Source organism: Delphinapterus leucas, chromosome 7, assembly GCF_059928025.1.
Source record: "Delphinapterus leucas isolate spDelLeu-1000000601 "Yukka" chromosome 7, BTC_Dleu_Yukka2, whole genome shotgun sequence".
NCBI classification, from domain to species: Eukaryota; Metazoa; Chordata; class Mammalia; order Artiodactyla; family Monodontidae; genus Delphinapterus; species Delphinapterus leucas.
In genome coordinates, this window is record NC_143135.1 from 70,205,186 (window position 1) to 70,227,250 (window position 22,065).

Consider the following 22,065-nt stretch of genomic DNA (forward strand, 5'->3'; position numbering starts at 1 on the left):
GGCGCTCTTAATTCCCTCTCCTCGCGCACCACGAAACAAAGAGGGAAGAAAAAGTCTCTTGCCTCTTCGGCAGCTCCAGACTTTTTCCCGGACTCCCTCCCGGCTAGCCATGGTGCACTAACCCCTTAAGGCTGTGTTCACGCCGCCAACCCCAGTCCTCTCCCTGGGATCCGACCTCCGAAGCCCGAGCCTCAGCTCCCAGTGCTGCCCGCCCCGGCGGGTGAGCAGACAAGCCTCTCGGGCTGGTGAGTGCTGGTTGGCACCGATCCTCTGTGCGGGAATCTCTCCACTTTGCCCTCCGCACCCCTGTTGCTGTGCTCTCCTCCATGGCTCCGAAGCTTCCCCCCTCCGCCTCCCCCCATCTCTGCCCGTGAAGGGCCTTCCTAGTGTGTGGAAACCTTTCCTCCTTCACAGCTCCCTCCCACTGGTGCAGGTCCCGTCCCTATTCTTTTGTCTCTGTTTTTTCTTTTTTCTTTTGCCCTATCCATGTACGTGGGGAGTTTCTTGCCTTTTGGGAGGTCTTTGCTGAGGTCTTCTGCCAGCGTTCAGTAGGGGTTCTGTAGGAGTTGTGCCACGTGTAGATGTATTTCGCATGTATTTGTGGGGAGCAAGGTGATCTCCACTTCTTGCTCTTCTGCCATCTTGAAGCTCCTCCCTTATTTAGACTTAAAGTACAGGTTCTGGCCAACTTTTGTGAGCTATAGTTGCAATGACAATTTGTTTTCAGTGCTCTTGCAATACTAATATGGGCTTCCTTGTTCCTCTGGGATTATTTGGGGTCTTGCTTTATTACTGCAAGAGCCTCCTGGGCTGCTTGGTGGATGTGGAGTGGGTGATGTGTCCCTAGTCAGGCAATTTCTGGGGGGAAAAGTAATGTCAGGAAGGAAGTCTAGCCATACTAGATATTAAAGCATGTCATGACATTTACAATAATTAAAATACTGGTGCAACACCAGAGAGATCATGGAAAAGCATGAAGAGTCCAGAAATAGATCCAATAAAGATAGCAATGTGGCATTTCAATCTAGTAGCACTGGGATAATTGACCACCACTTGGAAAGAGTCCACTTTTTAAAAAGTAGCCAGTTATCCCAATGCAGTTTATTGAGTAATCCATCTTTTCCCCACTGACTTGAAATGTCCTTTGTTTCATATACCAAATCAATTTCATTGATTATTTTTTAAACTTTTTATTCTAGTCAAAACAGTTTATTCCAGGAATAAGATTACCCTCTTTGAATTACTTTAGCTTTATAATTTGTTGTGTTATCTGAGAAAGTAAATATCCTCTCAAACCCTGCCATTATTTTTCAAATCAAACATTTCTAGGCTAATAACCAAAATATATTAGTGTGAAAAAAAAGCCAGTCACAGCAAAAAAAAGTATGTGTGTGTGTGTTTGTATACTATTCATGTGTGTGTCTCTCTCTCTATATACATATATTTGTATGTATAAATACATGTGCATATATATACATATATGTACATATATATTTGCATAGGCATAGACAATGTTTGGAAGGGCACGCATGAATCTAAAATAGTTACTTCCAGCAAGTGAGACTGTTGGGGATTCTATGGATGAGTGAGACTTACTTTTTTTCACTTTGGAGAATTCTCCACTTTTTATGTATTCTTTAAAAAACAAATACGTATTTCTTTTATAATTAAAAACAGTACATGATTTTCTCTGCCAGAAGTCCAAGCCTGTACAAGGGCATATCATGTATATTAGTGTTTCTCAATTGTGACTGCACATTAGAATTACTTGGGAAGCTTTTAAGAAATACGGATGCCCAGGGACCTGCCCCCAGAGATTCTGATTTCACAGATCTGGGAGAGGCCATGGGCATCAGGGTATTTTGAAAGTACCCCAGGTAGTTATGATGTGCAGTCACGGTTGAGAACCACTCCTGTAGATGATGTGAGGTTTTAAAGTGTCCCCAGAAGGCCACCGCAATGAGGTCTTTTCAGAATATAGTTATTTGGGAATGCAACCCAAAGTAATCCATCACATCTCTATCAGGCTAAATGTAGGCATGAGATGGAGTGCAAACAAGTCCAGAGGGAGGTGGTGGAAAGAGCTTTGCTTGAATGTGTGTGAAAGCATCCATCTCTGTAGTAGGCCTTTTTGTTGAAAGGTATAGATTCATTCAGTCTTCCTCCATACATAAGGGATTCATATAAAATAATCATGACCATAAAAGATACAGAAATCTCATAGAAAACCAGAAATAGCAAAACAGCTGTGCCTCAGGAGCCCAGATTGTGTTTGATACTGGAAGGTTCCAACAGAGAATCAGGGTTACTTGGAGACCCTCCCATAGGAGGCTTTCAAAATTCTTTCATCTGGAGAACTGCTTTGTGAAAATGAAATGCCCTTTGGAAGCCTGATCTGGAAAACAGATCAAAGAGGAGCCTGAAGAAACCTGAGAATTGACTGGAAACCCCACATTATTGTAATGCTTTCTGCTTCTTGTGTGTGTGTCTTCTTCTGATGCTTCTTCCTATCAACTGCCTGATTCTGCCTCTATAATACTGATAGAGGAGCTGATTGGCCCAACTGGTCCACAGTGGTCTGTCTCTGGTTGGACAAGCTTTCCCACAGCAGGTGACTACAGAGATGGAGCTAACAGTTCATGAGTCATACGCCTATTCATCCCTGGTCACCCAGGCCAGAGAGGGCCTGGGGAGAACAAGTGGGTGCATAAAACTGCCTTGGGATTGCAGGGGGAAGGTGTGGGTAAGGCAGTTCCCTTTAGAATGGGAAAGTGGACGGAACATCCACCACGATTAACCTGCCCAGGCCAAGCACTAAGTTGGTCATCGGTGAGTGCTGAATTGGAGGAGGTTTTCAATGGGGTGTGAAACTGTTTAAATTCAAGCAAAGATGTTAAAGAAAAACTGTCAGGAATGAATATATGGCCCTTGCATGCTGTACATCTCCAAAGGTCTTTGCTTTCTCTATGAATCTGGGTTTTTAAAAGGTCTTAACATCAGCCTAGGAGGTCTAGCAGAATGGAATTCATGTTCCCTTGTGATTAGCTTTGGGCCACATGTGGCTTTTGGGCACTTGAGGTGTGGCTGGTACAAATTGACTGTGCTGTAGTTGACTGGGTTTTGAAGGCTGGGTAGGAATAAAAGAAATCTGACATCCTCATTAGTAATTTTTTGTATTGAATACATGTTGAAATACTATTTTGGATATAGTGGGTTAAAGAAAATATATTATTAAAATTAATTTCACCTGTATTACTTTTTTTTAAATGTGGCTATTAGAAACTTTAAAATGATACATGTGACTCACATTATCTTTCTCATGGACAGCTGGGTTAGATGGTGACTCTGCTATCTCCCCCTGCACAGGTCTGGCTGTAAAGATCTGTGTATGAACAACAGTTCTTTGCTGTGGGGCCCACATCAGTATATCATTCTTGGTTCATAATCAGAGCTGTGGCAGTTCATCTTGCTCGGGCTCTCTCTCTCTTTGCCCCGTAGACTGCAGCCTAATTCCTTTTCTCAAACAGAACCACCTAATCCTCTCCTGTGGTTTTCCAACATCCCATACCCAGGCAGCATTGTTCACGACTCTACCTCAGCAAGTCCTTACAGAACTTGGCTGTGCCTCTTGGCCTCTGTTATTCTTTCCTGCCTCATTTTCCCCCTTCCTTTCCAGAACCGGCACACAGCAAATGTTTTGCATGTGTATTCTTGCCCACTTTTTACAAATGTCCTTTTCCGGGAAGGCTGTCCTTTTCCAGCAGCCTTCATTTGGGGACAAATGACTGCTTCCTAATGCTTTGTCACAGTCTATCCTGGTTCCCCATGGAATGAAGTTTGTGGATGGGACTAAGTCACTTCCAGAAGTGTATCTACTTAAAGAGTTAATAATGATTTTAATAAAAACAACTACTATTGCCATTTGTTGAGTTTTATTACTGGCCAGGATCTATACGAGGTACATTATAGATATTTATTTAACCCTGACAACAACTTCACAAAGTATGATCCCCTATGACAGATGGGAAAAATTAGGTTCAATGACATTATATCCCTTGCTTACAGTCCTTGCTAGGAAATGGTGGACCTGCGATTTAAATCTAGATCTGTTCCCAAAGTCCTTGCTCTTACCCATTACATTTAACACTGCCTCCTGGATGCTCTGTCACCTCCCAAGTTGGGCAACTCCACGTTGGAATTCAATGCTGCATATCAAGTGATATCTGTAAGCAAATTTGCTGTGCATTTGCATATTGTTTTGACGATTCTGCAGCGGACATACAATTCTCATGAAACTCTGATAAAGATGGAATAATGGACTTTATAAGTCCTATTTCATACACTGGAAAAACTGAGCTCCAACAAGATGAAGTGATTCATCTGGGGTTACAATTTGAGTAGCAATCCCAAGCCAGGCAAGAACCCAGTTTTCTGAAAATATTTATTCTTTTTCTTTGCTCATCAGGGTGTCCTTGGGCATTACGCTGCTTGGATGGCAGCATATGGTGGCAAATCATGTGTTATGCTTGCTGATTTAACGTGAGTTATGTGAAGAGTTTGCAGGCACAGACTCATTTGAGTTTCTCAGCTGTAGGTGTGTCAGTTTCATTCATTTAGCAAGCATTGCCTGAGCCCAAGTCTGGCCAGCCATTGTGCTAATGGTGGGCACGAAAGGGTGGATAAGATATGATTTTCTCCTAAGAAGACTACCTTCTAAAGAGGACGACAATCATCTTGTAAAGAGAGTATTATCATCCAGTGGAAAAGTGTGGTCTTAATGGACTATAAAAAGCTCTGAGAAGTGCCAAGGGAGAAGGAAATAACTCTGCTTGGGAAAGTCTCATGGTGGAGGGAACTTCTGAGCTTGGTCTCAATGGACTGACTTTAGAGATGAAAAGCCTGAGTCACTGAGAGTTCTGCAAAGGATCTCATCATCTTATAACTTCATTAAGTTTCCTAAAAATATGCTTGTTGCCACAGCTCCTTAGAAAGTAGTAGCATAGATTATTTATTGGAGTACTTAAAATATTAACATCAATAAATTCCACAGGAACTTCACAAATACTCTGCCCAGTTAGATAAGCCAATCTGAAAGACTGGTTTTTAAGTTACTCAAACTTTCCAATTCTGCAAAGTTGATAAGAATATGTGGAAACAAATACAAAGCCCAGGGGAATCATGTCAACTCTCTAAACAGCCATTTCAGAGAGAGGAAGACTCTGTGTCTCTAGCATTTCATGTCTTTTTATCCACATAAAGAGATGTAATCTTTCACAGTGGATATTTACAGTGTTCTTCTCTCTCTTTTCTTCCATACAAGCTTAAAAGTCTTGTATTTTAAGTGCCGTTGAATTTTATCATTTGAATATTAAGAGCCCAGATGTATACTCTAATATATGTGGTTTATTTGGAGCTGAAAGGAAAATATCCTTCTAAGTTTAGAAGTTGAAACTCATCGGAGCCAAACCCTTGGGGCAGCCCAAGAGGAGAGTGCTCTCTATCATACTGTGGTCCACAAGGTTTCCGATGATTGCTTTTTTCTGGTAGCTGATACCAGGCTAGACCTAGTGCAAAGGACTGGAATTTTGTGTTCCCTCAAAATCCGTATGTTGAAGTCCTAACCCCCAATGTGATTGTCTTAGGAAGTGGAGCCTTTGGCAAGAACTTAGATCATAAGGGTGGAGCTCTCATGCATGGGATTAGTGCCCTTTTAAGAGGGACCCCCACAGAGAGCTCTCTAGCTCTCCTTCTGCCATGTGAGGATACAATAAGTCAGTAGTCTGAAATGGAAGAGAGTCCCTCCAGAACCTGACCATGTTGGTACCTTAATCCCAGACTTCCAGCCTCAAGAACTGTGAGAAATACATTTCTGTTGTTTATAAGCCACCCAGTCTGTGGTACTTTGTCATAGCACCCCATCTTGACTAAGACATCTAGATCCTAGATAATAGAGATCTTAGCTAGAAATTCCTAGTTGAGAAGTAAGATCCCATCTTGTGACCTCTTCCTTCTTGTGCTTCAATTTAGTCATTTAGTTTGTTTCTGTGACCAGATAGATTTATACCCCCTACTCATAACCAAGATGGAACGTTCCTTCTGATTCCTGACTCACTGAAGAATAAGGTCCAGATCTGCTTGGAGAGTATTAGAACTGGGATAAAATCTTGATATTCCTGGAAGAGTATCTCACCTTCAAGCAGCCTTTGAAGAAGAGAACAAGGGGCAGGAAGCTCTAGAATGGCTCAGCAGCACTGAGGGTTGTTGGTGAATATCAATATTTTGTCGAAAATTTTAAAATGAATTGCTTGACTGAAGAGTTCACAAATACAGTGGGCTGCCTGGGGAGAAAGTAAGGTCCTTCTCACTGGGTATTGAAGTAAAGGCTGCATAGACATATATTGGAGAGTCATGCATAAGGCAAGCGTTAGACTAAAGGTCCTAAGATCCTATCTGATTTCCAGATTCTATTATTTACAGATCTTTGGTTTACTTTGTGCATGCCTCTAAGCTTGCACTTAGTACATTGTTCTGTAATAATATGTCCAGATATTTGTCTCCCCTACAAGACTGAAAACTCTTTGAAGGAAGGGCTGTATTTATCCTTTTCTATCCCAAGCACTTAGCACAGTGACTTGTACATAGGAGACACCAAGTAAATATTTATCAAATGAATGAATGAATTCATTTTATATATTTATATCTATACATACTTTTATGTATATCTTGATTTATACTATAAGATATCAGCAAGTGGACCTGCTTGCTATGAAGGTGTTCATATTCTTTAGAACCCATGGCTGCTTGAATGCCTGAATGATGGAATATGCCATCCGATTCCCTAAGCATGGCACTTCTAGTTAATTAATCTCTTCTCTACTAATGGAGCTGTATTATGGCAGTTAAGGCAGAATCAAAGTATGGATAGGTTTTTTCTGAATTGTATTTCCAGATTAAGCGCCCCCAGAAATGACCCTGGAGGTTATTGTTTAGAGGTCTAGGTATGACTTAGCTGCATTAGGTGAGCAGGTATCTCCTGTGGATAATCAGAAGTGTAGTTGCATCCCAGTCTTGGGGAGGGAGGCAGGTATATGATGGGCAGGGGCTTCAGGGGCATGCTGGGCAGAGGAGTAGGTATGCACACTGAAGTGGGAGCATAAATGGGATAATCTCAGCCAGTTAGACCGGATGAGAAGGTCAGAATAAGGCCAGGAAACAGAGGCAGATAGGGTATGGGTTTTAGGTGGAGAAATTGCCAAAGGAGCAGAGGAGGGGAGTGAGGTTGCAAAGAGAATACTTTCCAAAGGGACATGTTAAACTGAGGGATGCTTGTGCCAAACAACACCATTCAGTACTATATTCATTCATTCGACAAACACATATTGGGTGCTTGCTTACCTTGCGAAGCCCCTATACCAATGCTAGGGATACGAATAAATAGAATCTCTGCTCTTACGTACGTATACTACGAGCTAAACTCTACAGGCATATTAACAGATAATTACAGTGCAGGGTGATACATGCTATAATGAAGCAAGAACAGGGCAGTCTAGGGGGACACGTAACCAAATCTGAGATATGAAGGATAAGTTGTATTTTGCAAGGTGAGGCAGGAAGAACACTCTTGTTCCAGCTCTGGGAATGGCTGAATATCCAAAAGACCAAGAGGGGAGCTAATTCAGGGACTGCAAATACTTTGCAATAGTTGGGCCTTCTATGCCATGTTAAGTGGTCCAGAATTTCTCCTGGGAATAATGAACCATTGGAGTATTTTGATCAAGGAGTGACATGATCAAATTTGTGTTTTAAAAATATTACAACAAAGTGTGGAGAAAGGGTTAGAGGTAAGAAAGACCAGGACCCACTGAAGTCATTGCCGTGTCTCAGTGAGAAGGGATGGTGGCTGAGCTAAGGATGAGACAATGAAAGCAGAGGGGAGTTGCATCCTTGAGACATTTGAAAGTTAAACTGGACAAAGCTTGGTGATTGATTTGATGTGAGATGTAATCAGTTAATCAAGGATGACCAGGGAATTCCCTGGCAGTCCAGTGGCTGGAACTCTGCAGGTGATTTCACTGCTGGGGCCCGAATTCAAGCCCTGATTGGGGAACTAAGATCCCACAAGCTGCGTGGCATGCCCAGAAAAAAAAAAAAAAAGATAAACAGTTTCTGGCTTAGGCAGCTCTAGAGGTGGATCCAAAAAGAGTTCTGGTGGTCGGGGAGACCAAAGGCTAAACTCCTTAAGTCCAAAGGTCCATCTGGCCTCATACTCTCTCTTAGGGTAGACAGATCTCCTTTGGGAGCTTAATGGGATGTAATAGCTGACTAGGGTCCTTACCCACACTGGCCATTATCATTTATTCATTCATTCAATCAACCAGTACTTGTTAAATATCAATTATGTGTTCATATTATGCCAGTATTCCATAGATCCCAGTGTCCCACTCTGCAGGTGGCTTAGTTCTTCTCTTTCTCTCTCTCCCCACTCCATCTTTTTTTTTTTGCTATTTATTTTTTTTTCAGTTTTATTGAGGTGTAATTGACAAATAACATTGTCAGATATTTAAAGTGTACATCATGATGATTTGATATACATATACATTGTGAAATGATTCTCCCATCTAGTTAATACATCCATCATCTCACATATTTATCTTTTTTTCTTTTGGTGAGAACATTTAAATTACACTCTTTTAAAAACTTTCTATTATACAGCACAGTGTTATCAACTCTGGTCACTGTGTTATACATTAGCTCTTCAGACCTTGTTCATCTTAGAGTTGAACGTTTCTACCCTTATACTAACCTTTCCCCTTGGCAACCAGTTTTCTACTCTTTATTTCTATTAGTTCCACTTTTCTTTTCTTCTTAGATTTCACATGTACATGATACCATGCAGTATTTGTCTTTCCCTGTCTGGCTTATTTCACTTAGCATAATGCCCTCCAGGTTCATCCATGTTGTTGTAAATGGCAGGATATCTTTCTTTCTCATGGCTGAATAATATTCCATTGTATATATATATTCCACATCTTTATCTATTCATCCAGTGACAAGACACTTAGGTTGTTTCCATATCTTGGCTATCGTGAATAATACATCAATAAACATGGACTATAGATATCTCTTTGAAAAAATGCTTCTCAAAGTCAGAGTTACAGCTGTTAAGTTTTCCGTAGACTTTCCCACTCATTCCATCAACCCCACCTTACTGTATATATTATTGTTTGAGCTGCCATGTGCTATTTTAGACAAAACTATTTCCTCACTTCTTATTCCTATGGCTGCATAATTTTTTTTTTGCCTTTTATTTTCTTTTTCATGGACTTAGTCTTTGATAGAATTTTGACTTGGATAGAGGTTAAAATTTTATAGAAAACTCTGAATAAGTTGTTTTATATGGCCAGAAGTCTGGAAAATATTTTCTAGTCTCCAGAGTTTCATGAGCCACTCTGGGGCTTCTTGTGACTGAGGTGATGGTGTTAGAGTTTCAGTAACAGATGTGATTGATCAGTCTTCCTTGAAATACTTGTGTTTGATGCAATTCATTTCACATTTTGTGCTTGACTTTCCCAAGCCGAGGTGTGAAATTCAAGCATCAGAGAAAGCAGCAGGGTTTTTGAGTTGAAGTCAATAAAACACTCAGCATGAATCTATGTAGTTCAGATTAATAAAATGAAATGTATGGGTGTGAGAGCCTAACTTCACACATCTAGAAGATATCACGTTGAGAATCTGTTTCCTGGGGGCCAGTGAGTGTCAAGGCCACTGGGCCAAGTGGGATGGAGAATCTACTTTGAAAACCACTCTCTTCTCCAATGATTAAGTAAAGCTCTATTTAAAAAAATTATTTTAATTTACTTACTTTTTATACAGCAGATTCTTATTAGTTATCTATTTTATACACATTAGCATATATATGTCAACCCCAATCTCCCAGTTCATCCCACCCCACCCCCTTTCCCCCCTTGGTGTCCATATGCTTGTTCTCTACATCTGTGTCTCTATTTCTGCCTTGCAAACTGGTTCATCTGTACCATTTTTCTAGATTCCACATATATGCGTTAATATACGATATTTGTTTTTCTCTTTCTGACTTACTTCACTCTTGTATGACAGTCTCTAGGTCCATCCACGTCTCTACAAAAGACCCAATTTCATTGCTTTTTATGGCTGAGTAATACTCCATTTTATATATGTACCACATCTTCTTTATCCATTCGTCTGTTGATGGGCTTTTAGGTTGCTTCCATGACCTGGCTATTGTAAATAGTGCTGCAGTGAACACTGGGGTGCATGTATCTTTCTGAACTATGGTTTTCTCTGGGTATGTGCCCAGTAGTGAGATTGCTGGGTCATATGGTAATTCTATTTTTAGTTTTTTAAGGACCCTCCATACTGTTCTCCATAGTGGCTGAATTATATTCCCACCAACAGTGCAAGAGGGTTCCCTTTTCTCCACACCCTCTCCAGCATTTGTGGTTTGTAGATTTTCTGATGATGGCCATTCTAACTGCTGTGAGGTGATACCTCATTGTAGTTTTGATTTGCATTTCTCTAATAATTAGTGATGTGGAGCAGCTTTTCATGTGCCTCTTGGCCATCTGTATGTCTTCTTTGGAGAAATGTCTATTTAGGTCTTCTGCCCATTTTTGGATTGGGTTGTTTGTTTTTTTAATATTGAGCTGCATGAACTGTTTATGTATTTTGGAGATTAATCCTTTGTCCATTGATTCATTTGCAAATAATTGCTCCCATTCTGAGGGTTGTCTTTTGTCTTGTTTATGGTTTCCTTTGTTTGCAAAAGCTTTGAAGTTTCATTAGGTCCCATTTGTTTATTTTTGTTTTTATTTCCATTACTCTAGGTTGTGGGTCAAAAAAGATCTTGCTGTGATTTATGTCAGAGTGTTCTTCCTATGTTTTCCTCTAAGAGTTTTATAGTGTCCGGTCTTACATTTAGGTCTCTAATCCATTTTGAGTTTATTTTTGTGTATGGTGTTAGGGAGTGTTCTAATTTCATTCCTTTACATGTAGCTGTCCAGTTTTCCCAGCACCACTTATTGAAGAGACTGTCTTTTCCTCCATTGTATACCCTTGCCTCCTTTGTCATAGATCAGGTGACCATAGGTGCATGGGTTTATCTCTGGGCTTTCTATCCTGTTCCATTGATCTATATTTCTGTTTTTGTGCCAGTACCATATTGTCTTGATTACTGTAGCAGTAAAGGTCTACTTTTGTCAAACAAAGTTACTAGAATCTCCAACTCACTTCTCAAGGGTACTGCAAGGATTAATAAAATGGTTTTGAGTGACCAGTGTATGGTAAATAAATGTTGCTTTTTAAAGATGTAGTACAATTGTTGATATTATTTCATAATTGGTAAAGATATAAGATGTTGACTATTTAGTTCATCTGATTAAATGATGATACCAGTAAGATCATGACCCAGGTTTGGATTTCTATTCCAGACATGTTTTTAGTTCTACACAGAGAACATGTCTTATTCCAATTGCAGACTACCTCTAGCCTCAATCAGCCACCTCTCCCATGCTGAGGCTGATGTCTCAATTTGCTAATGGACAAATAACACAGCTTTCTTGGCCCGCTAACATGGTTGGATAGGTCATCTTTGTATGTAGAAACATATTATTATTGGCTGTAAGTCCTGGAAGACTGTACAGATCTTTGACATCATCTAGTCCTAATTCCTTCATTTGACGTTGAGGAAATTAAGCCCTGAGAGCATAAATGTGTTTGCCCAAAGTCACCCAGTTAGTGCAAGAGTCAGGGCTGAAATCTGGATTTATTGTTAAGTCCAGTGTTTTCCCTATGGCATTGTGCTATACCCATTCTGGTCTAGAATTCCCCTCTAAAATTTTTGGGTGATTGCCTTGAACACAAATCCCTAGTGAGCCGGGACCCAATAAAGTTCAGTACACTGCCTTGTCTACAGTTGGACGGGCAGTGCAGGAACATGCAGAGCGAACAGCATTCTTGAGACGAAATCAAGCCAGCTGCTCTGATTACAACCATTGATAACTGGTGCCCATCATAATTAGGCTGATAGGATTTCTCCCCTGCTGGATGTCCCTCTGGCTGCATTCACAGATTAGCTCAATCAATCATGTTCTGTTATTCAGCCACGTCCTTTGGAGGACCTGTTATGCATTATGAAGTGTTATGAAGTCTCTTTGTAACGTAGGCAGAAGTTTGGCCATGAGTTGTAATCTTCCCAGATACAGTTTACAGGTAGAGATTCCCAGGCTGGACTTCTTGGAGAAAGCCAGTGAGGCGTCCTTTTTATGGAAAAACAAGAACCCTCCTGACATGGACTTTCTATCATGGTTTTCAAGAGGAAGTGGAAAATTGGTCTTCACGGTCCTTCTCAGCCCTGGGAATTTCCTTAAAATGTATTATATACTTTTATCAGATTATAAAAGTAATGCATATTTATTATGGAAAATGCAGAAAGTTGCAAAGAAAATAAAAATAATTCATATTTCCAATACAATGGGAACTACCTCAAAATTTTAGTTCAGTTTTTCCAGTCTGTTTTTTAGGCCTATATAGAAGTATATAGCTATTTATTTTTTTATGAAATTGATACCCTACCCTGAAATTCTAGGATTCTATAAAGCATGCAGAACTATACACAGTAAGTTCCTTGCTCAAAGCTTGGCCTGCAATAGTTGCTCCATAAACATTTGTTAACTGAATGAAGAAGGGAGCCATGGTGTGTAGACCTGAATAGCCAGCCTTGTCGGAAGATCTCACACTCAGACCATGCCCGAATCTTTATTTTTTATTGAAGTATAGTTGATTTACAATGTTGTGTTAATTTCTGCTATACAGCGAAGTGAATCAGTTATACATATATATACATTTTAAAATATTCTTTTCCATTATGGTTTATCCCAGGAGATTGAATATAGTTCCCTGTGCTATACTGTAGGACCTTGTTGTTTATCTATTTTATATTCTATATGTAATCGTTTGCATCGACTAACCCCAAACTCCCAGTCCATCCCCACACCCCGGGCAACCACAACTCTGTTCTCTATGTCTGTGAGTCTGTTTCTGCTTTGTAGATACGTTCATTTGTGTCATTTTTTAGATTCCACATATATGTGATATCATATGGTATTTGTCTTTCTCTTTCTGACTTACTTCACTTAGTATGATAATCTCTAATTGCATCCATGTTGCTACAAATGGCATTATTTCATTCTTTTTTTATGGCTGAGTAGTCTTCCATCGTATATACATGTACCACATCTTCTTTATCCATTCACCCATCAATGGACATTTCGGTTGTTTCCATGTCTTGGAATGCCCGAATATTGACAACAGTCTTTGCATGCTAAAGAAACATAATAAACTAGAAACTGACCACTTTCCTTCAAGAAAGTGTCCCCTTTCCAGGACAGCATCAGTAGTCATTTATCTCCATTTTTTCATGCTCATTATTTATTTCAGGAGATTCCCTTTGATCAGAGAGCTGCACATACAAGAGACTTGCTGCAAGCATGGACCTCAGTGAAACATGGCCTTTGGAGGAAGGAACCTGGCTGTCTCATGCTGGAATTCATCATTTTGCCAACACCAGAGGGGGTATGGCTTCTTTTGCTGTCCCTGATACACGCGATCCTCTTCAACTCCTGCACCCATTGTGTCAACCCAGCTGTACTCTGTACGTGCCCAGTGCTGTTTGCCTTTTCACAGAAGCAGCCGGGTGGAGAGGAGAGGGCATGGACTTTGGTGTCAGACAGACCTGTGTTCAGATGTGGAATTTCCTTCTTATAAGCTATGTGGCCTTAAGGAAATCGATCGTTTCCTCAGCTCTAACATGAGAGTAAGAATGCCTACTTGTAGGGTTGTGATAAGCAGCACTGAGTAATGTAAGCTGTCATTGACTGAGCCCTTACCCTAGCTAGGTGGGAAGTTCGTCACATATCTTTGAACACCTAACATGTGTCAGGCACTATTTTCTTGCCCATCTCCCCCCTCCTCCCCTCTTCTCTCCTCTCCACAGCCCTGCAAAGATTAAAGTTGAAGACAATGCAACTGGTATAAACAGTCTAGGTCAGTTCACCTTCCTTCTGGTTCTGTGTCCTAGCATCTGATTAATGCAACTCAGCATTAATTGATGGGGATGTTGTTTACTGTCCTGGCATGGGGCATCCAAGTGTAAGAGTCACAACCCTGACACAGAGCAGTGGTCCTCTTTCAGGTCTAAGAGTCTGCCCCATCCCCCATCCCCCAGATCTAATGGAGATCCACTTGGGCAGTAGGAGTCATTCTATGGATGGGAGAGCAAAGGCCACTGAAGTTAACGCATTCACATGATGTTTTTAGAGAGGGTATGCCTCCCATTTGTTGTTGTTTATTCATTCACTCAATAACTATTGAGCACCTACTATGTGTCAAGCACTGGGAATACAAAAAAAAGAGTAAGATAGACATGGAGATCACCAGACTACCCTCTCTACTGTGTCCCATCTCTAAAATGGGGCAACTTATACAGCAATAAACATTTACCGAACTTCTGCACTGCATCAGGGTACATCTTCCAACCAAGACAACTGCACACAATGGGAGATTCCCCGAAGGGAAGCTTGATACTCTAAGAGAGGACACTTGGATGCAGCCCAAACAAAAGCCAATAGCTGTTCACTCCTGTGCCCTGTCGCATTGCCACCCTAGTCACTTTTAGAGGTCCTTAAGCCAGTGTCTCCTCACAGTCCAGCCCAGGGAATAAAGTTGAACTTCCTCAGCTCAACATGCAGCCTTCCTTTCCTGATCTGACCGCTGCCTGCCTCTCTAGACTCATATCCTGCTGCTCCTCACTAAAAGCAAACCCCTTTCTCATCACTGTATCGACCTCCCCCTGGATCCTTGAATACATCATGCTCTCACACACCTGTGTGCCTTTGCAGAGGCTGTCATTACTATGTGCCTTCTACTTGGTCAGCTCCTGCTCATCTTTGAAGTTCCAGCTTAAGTCATCTATTCTGGAATCTCTTCCTGCTGCTGCCACCTACCCACCCCCACCCAGATCTGAATGAGTGGTCCATCCTCAGTGCTGCCACGGAACTTGCAGATTCCTGTGTCACAGAGTTGCCACACTGTATTGTCATTGTATCCTAGACAATGTGTGAGCTTCTTGGGGGCAGACAGCTTGTTTTATTCACCTTTGCATCCCTTTCACAAGTAGCCTGGCAAATACTTGATGCATATTTGGTGGCTGGCTGGCTGGCTGGCTGGCTTGATGAATGAATGGATGGATGAATGGATGATGGCTAGGAACATATCCTCTACATATTTCTGCTTTCCTTGAGAATCTTTTTTGACTGTGGCAACCCAACTGGTTGCATAACTTCTTCTGGCACCACTACATCACTTCACCTTACTTTTAGCATAACTAGAGCATTTCATTCAGTTACCCCTCTCCCCCCAGAGCTTGTTAACCAAAGCTGGATGAGAGAGGAGAGAATTAACTAGGTGTGGTTTGTCCGCTGGTGCTTTTGTAACCTAGGCAATAGAATCATCCATCATACAATTTTAGAGCAGAAAGAAGCCCTAGGGATCACTGTGACAAAGGGGTGGGGCTAGAAATTCTACTGTGACCAGCTCCAAGCATTATCACACACCTCCTTGAGTTCACCACATCATGTATCTGCAATCTTTGGAGGTATGGCTGGCTCATAGGAAGGGGAACCAGACCTGTGTCTGGATTTACCTAATAGGGAAGCACTACTCTTGGGTAAGTGATGAGCTTCTGGGGCGGATGGGCAACAGATACCATGATATCTGGCCCCAGTTCAGACAATCAGTATGTGATGATGGAGGTGTCCAAGACAGAGTATGGTTGTATTGCCATATGTGGGTGAAGCGCTGTCCCAGTGAATCAATGTGGCTGAAATGTGAAAGTCCTTGTGAGCAGCTGGATTAGGGTGGTTCTCAGAGGCCTAGGCTGAGGTTCAGGGAAAGGATGTAGGTCCTAAGAGGACTAGGCAGGGTGGCAAAATGGAAACATGGTGAAATGTTGAAATGAGATGAGAAAACTTGCACTAGAAACAAAGCGGGAGCTCTGCTGTGCCAGACCTAAGTCAGAATTGGACGAATTACAAAAGCATATTTGTAATCATTTATTAGGTAGATACGTTACACCAGACATTATGCTATGTCCTTTTCCCCCTAGTTTTTAAAATTTATTTTTTGTTAAAATGTCTATTTAATTTTTTTTGTTTGTTTTTAAAAAAATAATGGTAAAACTCTGAATTCTACCTAAGTATGTATGGCAACATTTTTCACCTTTATTTTTGAAAGATAGTCTTTTTTAAAAAATTTTTTATTTTATATTGGACTAGAGTTGATTTACAGTGTTGTGTTAGTTTCAGGGGTACAGCAAAGTGATTCAGTTATACATGAACATATATCCCTTCTTTTTGAAATTCTTTTCCCATTTAGGTTATTACAGAATGTTAAGCAGAGCTCCCTGTGCTATACGTTAGGACCTTGTTGGTTATCTCTTGTAAATATAGTAGTGGGTATACGTCAATCCCAAAGGGACTTTTTTTGTATAGATATAGACTGTCGCCATTCATTCTCACAACAACCTTATTCTCCTTTTATGAATGAAAATACCTGAGCCTGAAGAGACTGAGAAACTTGCTCAAGGTCACTGGCAGAGTGGGGATTTGAACCGAGGTCTGCCTAACGCCAAGCTGCGCCAAGCTATTGCTCCACAACTCATCCTCCAACCCTCGCTACTCAGCCTTCTCAGTTAAAGGCTCTGATGGCCCAGTTACAGATTTTTTATTGCTTACTTAATTGTCACAGTAGAAAAGAGCACTAGCTCTGAGCTGGGCCAAAAAATCCGCAGTTCTGTCGCAAAGTGTGGATTACATTCCAAGACCCTCTGACGGCCGCCTCAGCTAATGCATCGCCAAGGCCTTGAACCACCTGCTTCAGAGCATCTTTCCTCCATTCCCCTACCCCACATCCCCTGTTTCCCAACACTGGCCGGTCCCATCTGCTCCATCTCTGAGGCCCACCGTGGGCTAATGGGGTTTACATTTCTAGTGAGGTACCAGGGAAAGTCCTGGAAGTGTCCAGGCCTTGAGGTGTTTTTCTTGGCTTCCTGGAGTCCTCTGAGAACTGCATTATCTACTAGGGAGGCTCAGTCATCCTGGTGAGTCATGGGCCTTGAGACAGGGCCAGATCCACGCAACATCTGCCTTTCCGTTATCCTCAGAGCATCTCGGGCTGCCATGAGGGTGGGTCAGCCTCCAGGAAGCTGGCTGGGGAGAACCCAGGATGTCTGAGGGTGATACAGAATTTCTGCAGGAAAGTCCCTCTGCCACTCCCGCTTCCTACACTCTTAAAATACCCTCAAGGACGTGGGCCGGTGGTTATGCAAACTTATTTCAAAGGCTTGGAACACATTTTCCAAATGAAATCATATGCAGTGCCTGACACACAAAACAAAAGGGGGTCAGAGCCCTGTTTCTGATTGGCGCAGTGTAAGCTCCTTTGGCCGCTCCTTTGATTTGCCAGCTGCCACATCAGACGTGTGGGGATTTGTGCAGGAGGGGAGGCCTCCATAGCCCTTCTCAGTGAATCTATAAAACACTTCTTCATGTTATAGATGTGCTCGCTCAGCTGTTTGGGTATCCTGCTGCCATTCACTCTTCCCAGGGCACCCAGCCTGCTTAAGCTCCTCATTAGGGAAGAGTAAGGAAGTGTGGGAAACATAACCTGGCAGTAGGGGCCAGGTGTGTCTAGAAATTCAGTGCTGCTGTTCCCATTCTGGTTATAAAAACAGGAAGGAGCGGATTTCCCTCCTGGTCCCTCTCAAGGTCAGGGAGAGTTTTAACATGTCAGGAAGGAAGGAAGGAAATTTTTCTCAGTGGTCTGGGTGCCAAGCACTGCTGTGGGCATTATTTCATTTTATTCAAATCCTCATTGAAACCTCTTCAAGTAGTTATTATTATCCCCATTTTTCAGATGAGGAAACTGAAGCTTGGGAAGGCATGATAACTAAGGCACCATAAGACTCATATAGCAAACACCAGCAGAGCTCACTTTCACACTCAGGCCTTCATTCCTCAGAGCTCTGCTCTGTCCATTTCACTTCTCCATCAGTTTCAAAGGGCAAATCCACCTTTCCATGAAGCTTGATCATTTGTGTCTATTTCTTTTTTTCTTTAAATTTTATATTGGGGTAAAGTTGAGCTTTGTGTCTATTTCTCTTGCATACAGGGTGGTAAAAAGATTAATACAACAGAATCTGTTATCCATGGTCTCCTATTGGCATTCGCTTTTTTTTTTTTTTTTTTTTTTTTAGTGGTACATGGCACTCTCACCTTGTGGCCTCTCCCGCTGCGGAGCACAGGCTCCGGACACGCAGGCCCAGCGGCCATGGCTCACAGGCCCAGCCGCTCCGCGGCATGTGGGATCTTCCCGGACCGGGGCACGAACCAGTGTCCCCTACATCGGCAGGCGGACTCTCAACCACTGCGCCACCAGGGAAGCCCGGCATTCGTTTTAACAACTTTCATAAAGGTCATTTCTTTTTACAGAGGAGATACAGGCTAGGCAGGTTTGGAGACTTGTCAAAGATTAGTGGCAAAACTAAGGCCAGAACTCCGGCCTCTGATTCTCCTGCCAGCACCTACGGTAGGCTGACTGCTAAGGCCATAGCTTCTTGGAAAAACCATTTTAATGTGAAAAAAGAGAGACTCTTGTGCACCAGGTAGACTCTATTTGCAGTGTCTGAAAGAAACGATTCCCTCTCAGGCCTCTGTCCAGGATACTGGGGTGGAAAATGGGAGATCAGGATGGTCTCTGCATCTCAGCAGAAACTCAGATCCATCCTATGGATGGTCCCTTGTAATGATGTAGTCATAGATTTCAATGGCAGCAAATGTTTTTACCCTTAATCTTAACACAGGGTATTTTGTCTGATTTCACTCAATAGATCCAACTGAGTGTGAGCTGGAAATGTATGATTTTCCTCTGCAGGGACCTTTTTCTTTGTGTATTTTTGGAATGGTTTATTCTGATTCATGGCCACATACACCTTCTAGTTGCTTCTTGGCTCAGCCAGAGTTTATTTCCTTTGATATGATGTTGAGTGGGGCATCTTTTAAAGCTTCACCTCTATTCCATAGTTGGTAAAAGGAATCCTGGTTGCAGGGGTCTGGAGAGATCCAAGTTGTTTATATATTTCACAAAATGTCTTGCTTTTATTAGTAGCATCTACTTCATGGTATCTGAATTTTTCAGAGACTATATTTAGCATTTTTACCAAAATGAATCCTTGGCTTCCTGTCAGACTTAATATCATATCATCTCTGGGCTTGTATTGTTTCTGCTAAAAGTAATGATTTTTTTTTCAGGCGAGATATAGTGAACTATTCTTCCTACAGAGCCCATTTCTTTTTTCTGGATGTTATCAAACACTTAGAGCAGTTATCTGAGACTTGATTTTCATTTAAGGGAAACAAAACAATGATATTTTCTTTCTCCCTTTCATCAAGGATTATATAAAAAGTGGGGTTGTACTAAAATAAAAGAATATTAAACCCTAGGAGAAGGTGAGATGTCCTTTGGGCCAATTCAGCCCTGGAGCTAATGCTGAGACCAATAAATGCAAAATTCTCTTTGATGAAACTATATGGGTGGGTGCATATATTTTCCTGCTGTCCTCTGTTGGCTCGTCCTGAGAGGATGCAGATAAGGGACAGGATAACAGGAGAGAGTCATGCCTTAGAGCAGACACAGACCCACTCTTCCCTCCTAAATCTGTCCTGCCCATGCTCCCCAGGGTGAGGAGGGGAGGGGGGGCAAGCATTGCTTCTCCACTCTGTTCTGCTGGTAACTAGCAGAGGGCCTCCAGGAGATGGAAGACTACCTGCAGAGCAGGTGAGCAAAGGGCGATGCCAGGGTAGAGAGGGAGGCAGAGGTAAGGCTTAGCTCGCTTCTTCCTGTCTTTCATGCTTGAGATTGGTGACCTCCCGGGGTAGGTGTTGGGAAGGCTGTGCACAGATCCGAGTGGCCTCTGGCTACCGTTCTAACTTGTTGTTATGGCATCCGTGCAGCTTCTTCTTGTAAAGGAATTGATAACATCCCTTGGCTGAAAAAAAAACTTCTCCCCATGTGGCATTTAGCCCTCACCCATCTCTTGGGGGAAGAAGCCACATCTGTTTGAGACCCCATCTCCTCCTCTTCTCCACTGACCAAGGGGCTGTAGCCCCTGGGGGCCTCCAGAGTCAAAGCAGCCCATAGAAGCCTGCCCTCTCCGTGGCCTTTCCTCCAAGCAGGACCTGCAGTCGAGGTAGGCCCTGCCACCGTTGCAGCAGAGGCCAGCCGGGGGCTGATGGCACGCCCAGACTCCTGTGGGGCATGGTCCTGGTCCACAGCTGCAGTCCTGCGCACCAAGCAGCATATTAGCGATGGCTGTTTTGCTAGAAACCCCTCTGCTAGCCACTTGAAAAGCATTTGGAGTGTGCTTTTAGTTCTAGAAATGGATCTAAGAATTCCTTTGATCCTAGAGTTATGTTCAATGTGGCTATGTGAGCATACTTCATTTACAGAGGAATGAGGGTTCTGATTAAGTGAGTTTTCCAGATAGCTGAAGTATAACTCTTTAAATGCCTAAATTTTGTTCAGGATTTTACTGTTTTGTAATAGTTGATAAAACTTTTTTCCTATGATTTTTTATAAACTTTCTTGCCCTACTAACCAGAAAACAGTCACACCTTAGTTTATGACTGGGGTTGGACCAAAATCTCATTTAGAAATGTATTGTCTTTCATTTAGAAGCCATAATATGATATCCAACTTGTTTCAACAGTTCATAAGCATGTTTGAATATGCCTAAAAAATAATCTTGACCAGGGCAACACAGGAAGGTGTGGCTAGTGCTTCAGTTTGGGGATGGAGACTGTGATAGGACAGGAGAGAGGACTTCCATTTTTCAGTTTATACCCATGGGTATTAAATGTTTTTTCCTTCACCTTGAATATATATTATTTGCTTATATAATAAAAAATAATTTAAAACATTTAGAATTATATATAATATAATATATATTATATAAGATTATTAATATTGATGAATGATATATTATTAACTTTATATATATAAAGAAATATTAAAGCTAGGGGCTGGGTTCCCTGTCCAGCTCCCCAAAGTCTGTTCAACTCATGATGTAGTGGGTAACAGCTAGAGTGGATATCAGACATCAGCCCCCTGCGTACTCTGTTTCTATGGAAAACCTGAGCCCCAGAAACGCTTCCTTCTTGCTGCTTTCTCCCCACCTGTCCCACCTTCTAATAAATGCTGCTCTAGAAATAGGATGAGACTCCTTCCCTGTCTTCAGTGGCCACGGCAGCAGGAAGCCCATTCTCCTCCAAGGACTGTCAAAAGAGGGGACTCCAGGGACTTCCCTGGTGGCGCAGTGGTTAAGAATCCGCCTACCCATGCAGGGGACACGGATCCGAGCCCTGGTCTGGGAAGATCCCACATGCCGCGGAGCAACTAAGCCTGTGTGCCACTACTACTGAGCCTGTGCTCTAGAGCCCACAGGCCACAACTACTGAGCCCACGTGCTGCAACTACTAAAGCCCACGTGCCTAGAGCCCACGCTCCGCAACTAGAGAAGCCACCGCAATGAGAAGCCTGTGCACTGCAACGAAGAGTAGCCCCCACTCGCCGCAACTAGAGAAGGCCGCGTGCAGCAATGAAGACCCAATGCAGCCAAAAATAAATAAATAAAATAAATGAATTTATTAAAAAAAAAATAAAAGAGGGGACTCCAGCATGCCTAAGCCTTCTATGTGGGAGAGAAAGGCACCGTGCTTGGTCTGTCTCACACTTTTCCTGTTTGGCTTCTCCTGACAATACAATGAGATAAGTATGATTATCAGGAAACTGAGGCTTTGAGAGATCTAGTAACATCCCTGTGATTTCTCCCCTAATAATTTGACAGCACTATTTCAACCTATAAGATTGTGCACTGTCCTTTATAACTCGGTGACCCTCCAGCAGAATCATTTCTTT

General features: G+C 42.2%; 1 protein-coding gene across 1 annotated transcript in view; it reads left to right on the plus strand.

Moving 5' to 3' along the window:
* AMOTL1 (angiomotin like 1) overlaps positions 1–22,065 on the plus strand; it is a 161,471-nt gene that overhangs the window by 2,361 nt on the left and 137,045 nt on the right. The window contains exon 2 of the mRNA XM_022561425.3: positions 13,474–13,608. Coding sequence (XP_022417133.2) covers positions 13,524–13,608 — 85 coding nt within the window. The 5' untranslated portion in view covers positions 13,474–13,523. The remainder of the gene's footprint in view (positions 1–13,473; positions 13,609–22,065) is intronic.